General features: G+C 38.6%; 1 protein-coding gene across 1 annotated transcript; it reads left to right on the top strand.

The window, feature by feature from the left end:
• The first annotated feature begins 1,134 nt into the window (after nt 1–1,134).
• LOC104429658 (protein trichome birefringence-like 31) lies at nt 1,135–9,095 on the top strand. Its single transcript, XM_039314372.1, has 3 exons — nt 1,135–1,183; nt 2,119–2,197; nt 8,741–9,095. The coding sequence occupies exons 1-3, from the start codon at nt 1,135–1,137 to the stop codon at nt 9,093–9,095; spliced, it is 483 nt and encodes a 160-aa protein (XP_039170306.1).
• Nucleotides 9,096–11,899: the final 2,804 nt, after the last annotated feature.

Consider the following 11,899-nt stretch of genomic DNA (forward strand, 5'->3'; position numbering starts at 1 on the left):
GAACCCTCCACCTCAAGGCATCATGCCCTCGCCAAATATGGGCGGTGGAATGCCTCCACCATGCAACTTTGGTGGAATGCCTCTGCACAACCAAATGTGATTTGATCGGTAATATATCTTAATCAAAATTTAATTTGTTTGATCTTTTAATTTCATCTTTCAAGTATTGACGAGTTTCTAGAACTTCATTTTCTTTTTATCAAACTAGTTTTGTTGTTTTCATAAAAATAAGAGATGTTAATTTTTTTGTTCTTTTTTATTTTGGTTAAAAGGTGATTTAGGTTTTGAGTAGTCCAAGTATTTATTCAAGATAAATGAAAGTTGTAGGCACTAAATTAGATTGAATAAATTACCAATCTCGGAGTCTTGAAATTTCAATAACTTAAACTTGTTTTTCTACATTAGTGTTGACCCAATAAGAATCGATGATTTATATTTGTTGACACCTAATTTAAATTTAGCTTTTAGAAATAAAAGATAATATTTGATCAGAGGGAAATTTAAACAAAAAAAAATTGAATACAAAAATTCAATAGCCATTTAATTTTGGAGTCACTTTTTTGATGAGAAGTTGAGTGAAAATCTCCATCTATAGAAACAAACTTGGGTTTTCCTTTTATAAATAGTGAGTGCGAGACGTGAAAGAAGGGGGCTTTATGATTGAGTTTTCGAAACACTCACGAAAGGGAATAGAAGTTTTGTGAGAGAGTTTTTTTTCTCTTCTGCTTAAAAGCAGAAGACAGAGGCTAAGAAGAGAGAGAGGGGAGTCGTCCGTGGATTCCTCAGAAAAGGAGAGAAGCAAAAAGGAAAATGTTTCTTTAGGCCCTGTTTGGCAACCATTCAAACAGTGCCTGATTCTGATTTTTTGTTCCCAGAATCAGTTTGGGAACAGAATCGCGTTTGGTAAATTTTTTGTCCAAAACTGATTCTAGGAACAAATTTACTCCTAGAATTAGTTTTGGACAAGAATTCAGAATAAAAAAAAAAATATGATTCTCCATCTGAGAATCAAAAGTGCCAAGCCTTATCTCCTCTCTACTCTCTCTCGTCCTCTCATCTCGACTGTGCTCGTCAGTCTCATTCTCTCCCTCCTTAAGAAAGGCGACTGCTACTCCTCCCTCCTCAAGAACGGCGATGGCGACGGCGACTGCTGCTTCTTCATCATTGAAGGACGTCGTTCAAGGTGAGTTCCCTTCTATGGTTGGTTTGGCATCTGCGACGGGTGGCGCTCGCTCGGTGAGCGACCCCTGGGCTCGAATCGACGGGCGCCCGCGCCGATCTGGCCGAGGGGTCACTCGGCGAGCGACCCTTGGGCGAGCGACCCCTGGGGCCGACTCGGCGTCGCTCACCCTCGCCGAGCCGGCCGAGGGGTCGCTCGCCGTCCGACCCCTGGGGCCGATTCGGCTTCGCTCGCCCTCGCCGAGTTGGCAGAGGGGTTGCTCGCCATCCGACCCCTGGGGCCGACTCGGCGGGCGCCCTCCGCGAGCTGGCCGAGGGCGAGCGACGATGAGCTGGCCGAGGGGTCGCTGGCCTTTTTCTGTATTGTGCTGGATCTGTAATTTTGTGTGCTGTGCTTGGTCGAATTTGAATCTAGAAATTGCGATCTTTGACTTATAGTGCGAATCTTAGATCCGGAATGATGCTAACGATTAGGTGTATGGATGTATCATGTAAGCGAAGTGGAGGTCAGGCAGTCCTTGTCTTTTAAGGTTGCGTAGGAGCCGTGTCTATTATCTTGATTATTTTTCGCGCCCCAGACTGAGTTTATCTCCTCGATCCGAACAAAAACTGGACATTGCATTGCCACTCGGGTTCACAAAGGGTTGTTCTTGGTGATCAAATCCCAATTTCATTAGGACGAGAGTAGATTTGGTTTTATAGAGTTTATGTGTTTGTTGGAGAGTCAAATTTGGGCTCTAGCTTTGTAGAGGTGAGGCAGTATGATGAAACAGAAGTTAATGAACGCGAAAATGGTTGATGGTCTTTTACGCATGGAAGTTGGAGTGAAATAGAATGGTTTCCTTGTTTCACGTGGATTCATTTTGATCTTGAGTTCCTGCATACCACTGTTGCCAATTCTTTGCGCGGAGAGCTTATTCTTGTTTCGATGTCGTGCAGGGGTTACGTCAAGACTTCCTTTTGAAGCCAGAGTTGCTTCGTGCTACTGTGGACTCCGGTTTCGAGCACCCATCCGAAGGCAAACTTCATATTCATTGAAGTATTGCAAATCAAATGGCAATGGATTACAATATGCCGGAGATTCAATAACTTTATGTTTACGACTTTTGTAATATTGTTATTAATTATTGACTTATCAAAGTCGATATTCAAAGTTGAACAATGGACTATGTTACTTCATTATTCATTTATGGATAAGTTGTAGTGTTGAGTTTCCCATTAAAGCCTTTTCTCTCTTTCAAAGAGTCATGTTGGTTTGAAGACTTTTATCTTCTTAAACGTTGGATGTTCGGTTTTGGGGAAGGGAATATATATGGAGAGAGAGAGAGAAGTATCTTGGCTAAATTAAAATTAACATTCATTCATATTAAATTCAAAATGGATTAGATATTTAATCATATAAAAGTAAATATTAATTGAAAATGAGAAATCGGCCCGATAAAAAAAAATCTTATTTAAATATAAATAATATTGAAATTCTAATAAGAAAACCAAATTTAAAATAACAACAATTTTTGTTTTTATTTTATCTAATTTTTTATTTCTATATTTTATTTTTATTACTTCCTATTATGAAATATATATTTTTTGTATATAGAATACATATTTAATTTTATATTATAATTTAGTATTTATATTTATTACATATTGTAGGGATATTAGTATAGTTTATACTATGCTTTATTATTTACTATATAATAAAAATTGATTAGTTAATATTTTTATTACTTAGTATAAAAATATAATTAATCGTGAATGGTTTATGAAAATTCAATATCAAATTTATATTAATCTAAAAATGTAATTAAAAAAGAATCATAATAAAAATTTTATATAGTTACCAAACGTGTTTCTATTCTTTTTCTATTCCGAATCAGAAATTTTATTCGTTACCAAACGCGTTTTTTACTCATAATCGGTTTCGGGGAACAGAATCAGAAATAATCATTTCTGATCAGAATCAGTTCCCGGGAACAGAATCGTTACCAAACGTGCCCTTAGTGTTTTCTTTTAGCACAGTCAGCAGAAGGACCAAGCCTCTGCTGCTGAAGGTACAGTCGCAACAGTGCATTGCAGAGAAGTGACCGGACGTGCAGTGGAGAGAGAAAAAAAAATCACCGTTTCTCTTCTTCGGGCCCCTGCCGACACCCTCCAGTCACCGGTCCCTTTGCCGCTGCCAGCTGTCGTGCCACCGGTCGCCATCCGTGAAGCCCGACGCTAGAGCTGTTGTCCTCGCCACGCTCCGCCCGTGTGGCCCGTTCGCCATTCTTTGCTCCCGCTGCCCGGGTTTCTCCGCCCGAACGACAGCCCAACTCCGCCGCTGTCCCTGCTTCGCCTGCGACCTGCTGGCCCGCGACCCTCTTACCGTCCGTGAGCCGTGCCAACCTTCACTGAGCCTCCATTAGAGCCGGACCCGAGCCAGATCTGTAACCCAGCCGCATCACCGCACCCCTGTGCCGATCTCTGTTGCTCCTACAGTTAGATTCAACCACCGCGACCTCTGTCCAATGACCCGACGCTGCTGCCGAGCCGCTCCACCCACCCGGTGTCGACGCTCTTCCTCCGAGCGACGCTTCTACACCCGCTCTCTGTTTTTTTTTTTTTTTTTGCAGAGGTCCTTTGACAGGCAACAGCCACTGCTTGCTGTTGTTTTTCCCTCATTGTGTGCCGGTCCCTCGCCGGAGCTCCGACGCTAGATATCCTCCGCCGCGGCGACGCCCATTGCCGCCGTTCCTCTCTTTTTTAAATTTTACCTAGCTAGTTTATTTTTCAGTTTATTGTCATTTATTTATTCATTTTAAATTTTGTTATTATTGTTTACATTAGAATATGGTTTGTCAATGTTAATATTTATGCATTTTGTAAGCATTATCCGCTAGGATTTTATCCGGAATTAATATAATTATTAATTTAATTCGAGAGACATCGGATTATTTTTTAAATTATATTAATTTCTGGGCTTTTTGGTATAATTTTAATTATTAAATTATTATAATTATTAATTTGATCCGTAAGATTTTGGATCAAAACTTTTAATTATTTTTTTTTGCCGTGATAATTAGGATTATGATAATCGTTAATTTAATCTGTGAGACAACAAGTTATTTTTTCGATTATTTTAATTATTTATTTTGTTGATAGCTTAGATTTAATATTTATTTAATAATTAATTATCTTCAAAAAAACTAAAAAAATCAGAAAAAAAAAATCAAAATTCGTATGAGCATATAGGTTTAGTAAATCAGACATGTAGGTTTAGTAAATTAAAATTTTCTTAAGATTACATTTTTAGGGTTACATTTTTAGAAATAAGTTAGGGTTTGACCTAAATTAATTTTTTAGATAATGTTCGCACATTTTAATTATTTCATTTTTCAAAAAATAGTTTTCTAAGAAATGATATGGTTTAAGTCAAATTAATCCCTAGAATAAATTAGAAAATTATCCTTTTTAGAAAATTAATTAGGGTTTTTATTAATTCTGAATTTCAATAAAAAATAATACAAAAACACTAGGTGCATGTTAACTAGTTCACATAATAGGATCATTTAATCAAAATTTGTTCATTAGTGAAGTTAGGTTACGAGGTGCATAATAACTAGTTTGCATAATAGGCCCATTTAATTAGAATTTGCATATTAATAAGATTAAGTCATTTAATTAAAAAATGCATTTTTATAAAAGAATTCTAATTTTCACGAAAATCCAAAAAAATAATTGTTTTGTTTGTATGTTTAATTCTTTTGATGCAATTCGATTTATTGAATGTTTAAAAATGATTGAGTCATCGTGTGATCACCTATTTACATGATAGAAATTTAAGTTAAAATAAATCTAAGCTGCCTGCAAAAAAATATTTTTGAAAATTAAAAAGAAATGGTACCAAAATTAGTGTAACCAAGTCCTGAATCTATTAAATTTCTAGTTTGCAAAAGTAAAGTATTCTTCTATACTTTACCTAGGTTTCTAATCAACCCTAATTGGTTAGTGGCGGCTCCAAATCAAGTATAATTGCATATTAAAATTGGTTAATTTCTTAATATCAAATCGTGATTGATAGGACTTGGGAGAGTCCGTGCCGAGTTTTCAGACTTAGTAATCCATTAGCCATTTTGAGTAATTCACTTTCGGGAAGGTCACGACAATATTACATAAGATACATCCTAGTGGGTGCTACAAATACAAAATTTCGAAAATTAGCAAGCTTATGTCCTAATTTTCAGGAATCATCTCAATGACACTTTCCAACAACCGCATTCATCTGACTCTTGGCACAACACAACGTTGCAACTACCTCAACAATGCACAAGTCCATTCCGTGATTCCACGAGAGGCTCTTTCGCGGGCCCACCTTTTAGAAAACTTGCAACCCTCTCTCGCTCCGTTTCTCTCTCTTCTTTTCCATTGCTTTGTCTTCTTTTTCTTTTTTCTTTTTTCTTTTTTCTTTTTTCTTTTTTCCTTGTCTTTCCCTTTGGTCTATGATTAGCGACTGCCGATAGGTGAGGGCTGCCGAGGGCTCGCTCCTCGTGCCCAAGGTAAGGTTCGCTCTCATCGGATCTAATGAGGTCGCGTGAGTAGGAGGGAGAAAGAGCAGAGCATGAGCGAGAGAAGCACGAATGGAAGAGAGGAGAGAGAGAGAGTGTGAAATTGAAATTAAGAGAGAGAAGGCTTTTGGCTTGCGGTGGACCCAGGCGACATATGTTGCCTCGGGGATGGAGTGGGATTTTTACACTAGAATTCCAGCTTCACCTATGGCAGAAACTCCTCTCAGATTTCCCTTGGCCTCAGCCTTACTCGCGAAGGGCCAATGTCTCATGCCCCATGAAAAAGGACGAGGAAATATGGACCAAAACAAGGAGAGGCAAAAGCACTAAATGATTAAGGTGTCTACCTAAGCCACTTCCAATTTCTCCAATTTCATTTTAGGCTTAGCCGCATCAATTTATGACACCATATTTTCCATGGAAAGAACAATCACGTTAAGGCTTCATAGGACAGTCACTGCCATCCGTCGATCACGTATGGACATCTAGTGAACCAGAACTATGAACATATTGAACAACAATCGGCATAAGAAATCATCACCATGTCAAATTTTCACTATGTTCTAAACTAGATCGTCAAGTATGCTGAATTAAACTGCCTCCGGCTGAAAATTTCTTGAAAGGAAGGACTTGACTATGAGTTTCGAAGAGCATTAGGGTCATCACTTACTATTATGGACCTCAATTATCGAATATAGTTAAATACCACCTCTACAATATCAATGCGTATTAGGGGTGTGCAATCAAATTGGGTATACCTAAGAACCAGATCGGCCCACCCGAAAAACAGGGTTGGGAACTGGTTTCCGTTGAAACTGGTTCGGGAACTGATTCCCAAAATTCAAAATCGGTTTAAATTGGTCCGGGAACGGGTTCAATTGATTACTCACCTAGGAATCGGTCCCTGGACCAGTTTTGGAACCGGTTTTTGTAAGTATAGGTCCAAAATCTATTTTTTTCCCTTTATTTCTATTCTTACTCTCGCAATCATATTGCGTTTTTCCTCTTGGCTCTCTCAAACACACACGACACTTCTCATTCGTCGTTCCTCTTCCTCACTTGCTTCCCTCCCTCATTGGCTCCCTCTCGCACAGTCCAACGAATGGATGTTATTTGTCGCCGCCAAATTCTTATGTATCATGTGGATTGGTTTGCTTAATTTCTCTTTTGTAGGAGGAGTTATACTTGCATAAATAAGTAGCTTCATGTAGTAGTTGTGAGAATGAGACTAATATTAAACCTATGTTTGTTGTTAATTCTTTGACTTATGATTTTATTTATTATAATTAGCCCTGTGGATCCTTAATTTTTCATTTAATCAAAAAGTTCATTTATTTATTTATTACAAATGCTTAACGTTTCGATACAAATTATGAGGATTACATTATTTTCTTGCATATTAATATAAAATTCGAAGTTGTATAGAATATCGGGAAATTGCAAAACAAGTTCCAATAGAAACAGGGTTGACCCTAGAACCGGACTCGAAAAACAGGGTGAGTTGGGTATAGGGTCCAAAAAAGAGAAACCAGTTATAATAGGGTCCGATACATGATCTAGGTCTAAACCCTATCCACCCTGGACCCAATCACCCCTAATGCGTATGGTGATTCAAACTATAAAGCAATGTGGCCAAAGAATGAGTGAAGCTTCTGGGCACTCCGGAACCACACCATTCCCTCCTCCACCCAATTCAACAACCACGCTTACCCCTAAAGAAAACTTGGATTAGAAGTTTTTGATCTAGAATATTATAGATATCCAGAATAATCTAAGGATATCCAACAAGCAAATCTTCTCTTATCCAATTCTACAAAAGAAAAAGAGGCTAGGTGTGTTGGCTTCACAAAAATAACTGATTCAAAAAATATTTTTCAAGAAATGATTGACTATATCAATATAGTAAAATTAGTCAACGAAAAATGTTTTCATTATCAATAAAATTTTAAATACACTATTTTCGTGGCCAATAAGAAAATTTCCATCCATTTATTTTTCTAGACGATATTACTAACTATTTTGAAAAGATATTTTTTAAATCACTTTTTTTTCCTAAACAAACGCATCATCATACCCTAAAAAAACATTCCACTTTTTAACTCCCGTCCAAATTTTACCTTTTGTCTCGAAAACATCGAACACTTGTCAGTCGTCGACTCCGCCATGGCGACGTTGGAAGGTCGGTGACTCGAGTTTGTGGTCTTGTCCGTTTGCCAGGGTTCCTATGGCGTTCTTTGCCTCCGTCTTTCGCAAATCAGGTAACAAATTTCCATGAATAAATTTTTTCTTGTTCTGGCCAAGCACAGTGACTAATTTTTGGTCTCTTAGCTCTGGTTTGGAGTGTTAGGCCGATCTTAGCATTTGTTTTGCGGTGATTATTATGTTGTCTCTATCAGGTGTTTGAGCTCAAAGGTGATTCTTTATCGCTACTTTATGTGGAGAATCGATGCTGTGTTTTGATTTAGAATTTATTTTGGCATGAAGGGATGATTGGGGTTCTTTCTTTTTTTCTTTCATTGCCAGATGAGGCATATTTCCCTTTTATGTGAAGTGAACGCCTCTTGAAATTGGTCATCATTACAATATCAGGGCTAGTAGCTACGAGGATGCTTGTGAATGGTATTTGGTGCATACAGAAGCAAAAGTTTCTCTCGCTTTTGTGCAAAAGGTTCCTGATAGTCATTGATCACCTTGATTTATTGGTGTCCCTATTATTTTGTCGCAATTTGTTACTTGCTATTACAGTGAAGAAGAAGCCAGAATGAAGATCTATTCAGTTTTAGTAGGGCGAGGATTTGGTTAAACAAGCATCAAAGGTTCATGGTTGGAAACCTCTCAGAAGTGACCATTTTATGCTTTTCATGTTTTTTATATGTCTACCTAATATTCATATCAGTCAAATTGCTATTCTGTTTTCTGTTCGGTCAGAGCATTCTCAGATAGGGAAGTCAACAAAAGTTGTGCGGATACAATCTATTCAAGCATAGTCATTAGTCTGTTGTTCCTATGGTTTGCAGGAGCTTGGAATGGAGACCTGGAAGTGATGGGAATGGCTTCAGTGAATCATACCCTATCCAGGGTCCATACTGGGGCAGTGGATCATACCTTGAGATCATGAAAATAATACGTCATGCCCTACGACAGCTAAAGATTAATGTAACATTGTTGAACATAACTCAGATGTCGGAGTTCAGAAAAGATGCTCACACATCGGTTTTTACGGAGCGGAAGGGGAAACTCTTAACAAAGGCGCAGAGATCTAACCCCAAAACTTTTGGTGATTGCATCCAATGGTGTTTACCAGGAGTCACTGATGCATGGAATGAAATTTTGTACGCCTACTTGTTAAAAGATCATCGAACCATTCTATAGCGCCAAGCATAGCCAGGTTTGAAATTCCCGACGAAAACAAGTACAACTCGGGTGCAAAAATGTTATTTGTAGCCATAGGAAAAACAAAAGATACCTGCTAATGACTACATCATTTCTATGGGAAGTTGTGTCTTCTTTCGGACTACATTTTATTTTTCTATCTCCATATCTCAACAAAACCTCCTAACAATCATTCTTATTAATGTCACAGTGGATCAGTCAAAAAAGCTGGGTTTACCTTTCTAATGCAGTTTACCTAATTAAGTATTGGTATGACCTATAATAGTTCCAAATCACACTCAACTTGATGTTCTGGCAAACTCTGACGGTCTGGAAAGGCTGGATGGTTAAGTAGTATGTTCTATTTCCTGATTAGACTCGCTCTCAATTTGACTGATTTCATACCATATTACAAGCTGTTCATATTCCTTTACCGTCCTTTCTCTTGAATCAAAGGTATGCGTGGTCTTCTTTCGAATTGAACAGGAAATGGAGCATCATTTAGCTGGGATGTGAGATGAGTTTATGATAACATGTTGAAAACTTAAAATCATCCATGAATGGAAAGGATGTAGAGATTTTGCAACCAAAGAAATCTGAAAATATTAACCGCTTCCGCAAGACAGGGCAAACGGGGTAAAGCTGGAACCATGAGGTATACACCTTTTGATACCAACTTCATCATCACAAAAGCTCCCTCTTTGGAAGGAAACTTCAGGCAAGATTTCTGACTCATAAGATTCAACTTCCACTAGATTGCTTAAGCTTTCAAGATATGTTGTCTTTGCCTCTTGCTCATGGGATGCAACTGGTGAAGACATATAAGATGAAGCGATCGTATTTGAAGCACCAACGCTGCGAACAGTTTCAACTGTGAAGTTGTCAGAAGGGACAAGGTCCTCCTCAGCATGAACTGAATCCGCAGGTGAAAGCTTGTTCAAGGCTAAACTTACAGTGTTTGCAATGTGGTCGCTAGGGAGATGAATGGACAAAAAATCAACTTCGCATAAATCCTTTTCAACAGAAGAGATTAAGTACATCTCAGGTGCGGACGACTCCCCATGCACGGCATTTTCCTTCCAAAACTTGGCAGCCTTTTCCTTGGTCAAGGTACCATCTGTACGCCCCAAAGATGATACGGACAATACACCCTTGAGTATATGCACGAAAAACTGGAGCCCTTGGGGAGTCGAACATATGTGTTTGTTGGTTCTTCACGCTACCGAAAGCAGGTGGTTCGTCCAGTTGTACCATGTCTAACGACTTTGGCACCTCAAACGAATTCTTGGAAGAGGGATTACTAGTTTGAGACTCACTTTTTTCCTGGCTGGAGTCGTTAAAAGAATGTCCCAGTAGGTTCTTAACTCTAGCAAAAGCAAAGGTTATGTCGAGCCGTTCCAATTCTGAAGAAGACTCTGACGCCCCAAACAAATCTGGAGAAGAGGGATCAGAAGTTTGAGATCCAGTTGGCTCCAGACTAGGGTCGTTGAATGAATGTCCCAGTTGATTCTTCGCACTATCAAGCGCACTTAGGTTGTCGAGTGGTCCCAAATCTGAGGAACTCTCCGGCACCTCAAACAAATTCTGAGAGGAGGGATTAAAATTTTGAGGTTCACTTTGTTTAGGTTCCTGACTAGGATTGTCCAGTGTATGTCCTTGGTCCTTTATACTAACAAAAGAAGTGGGTTCATCCGGTAGCCTCACATCTGAGGAAGACGCCGGCACCTCAATCGAATTCTGAGCAGAGTATTTAGAAGTTTTGAGGTTCAATTGGTTCCTTAAAAAGGGTCCAAATGGCTGGTCACCTGCAATTGTCCAGTGATCGTCGGGACATGTTCATCATTACTCTCTACCACTGGGGTACATCTCTTGAGTATCCATCCAACTGGGGGGTCAAATGTAAAAGGACCAGGGTCGCTCAATTCACGGCCCACATAATTCTCTAAGGGAAATTAATTAAAAAAGTTCATTGTACATAATTGTGTTGCAAATACAATATATGTAAGGGACTCTTAAGAGATAAGATACGAAAGGTAACCGAATAACAAATATTCTCTAAATACTTGCCGACTCTAAGAGATAAGATACATAATGTAACGGAATAACAAATATTTCCTAAATATTTGTTGAATATTTTCTTCCCTTAACAGAGGCCACCTGCGATTGATTTGGGATGCTATTCCTGGGTTCATCTTCAACACTTTTCATTAAATTAGCACTTCCACTGGCGGCAGCATCTCCTTCTGAACCCAATTGAGGCTTCACATCATGGAAAATTTTGGAGCAAAGCCTCTTCATTTTCTCACCAGCAGCTTCTACTTGTTTTTCGATATGATCGAAATCCTGTACGAAAGGTGTTCGGCATCAAGGAACAAATTACATCTTAGAGTCTAGAGAAAATATGACACACATGTATGGAAACCACACAAATTGGATAGTAGATACCGGCAAAATTCTTTCTAGTTGTAATGACGAAGAAGTTAAAATGATCTTGCCTGAAGTAGAAAGGAAAAGAAAAGCTGATCGCAAACCAGCTCCGACGCTTAAAAGACAAACCCATTACGATGTTGATCTAACTTTTTCCAGTAATCGATACTTTTAAAAGCCTCCTTGCTAGATGAACAAAAGGCACTATTCACTTGTCTTGAAGACCAAAGGGCACTATTCACACTTAAGAATGAGGACCGACCAAAAAAAAAAAACTCAAGAATGAGGAGCCTTAAAAAACACATACAAAGAAAAACAAATGCCCGAAACCAATGTCAACATTTCATATAAGTTTATGAAACCAGTCACTGTTGCTA

This window comes from Eucalyptus grandis, chromosome 6 (genome assembly GCF_016545825.1).
Source record: "Eucalyptus grandis isolate ANBG69807.140 chromosome 6, ASM1654582v1, whole genome shotgun sequence".
NCBI lineage: Eukaryota > Viridiplantae > Streptophyta > Magnoliopsida > Myrtales > Myrtaceae > Eucalyptus > Eucalyptus grandis.

Coding starts and splice junctions, on each gene's coding strand:
- LOC104429658 (XM_039314372.1), top strand. CDS start 1,135: ATGGCGACGGCGACTGCTGCTTCTTCATCATTGAAGGACGTCGTTCAA. Junction 1,184..2,118: donor ATTGAAGGACGTCGTTCAAG/GTGAGTTCCCTT, acceptor GATGTCGTGCAG/GGGTTACGTCAAGACTTCCT. Junction 2,198..8,740: donor TTTCGAGCACCCATCCGAAG/GCAAACTTCATA, acceptor TATGGTTTGCAG/GAGCTTGGAATGGAGACCTG.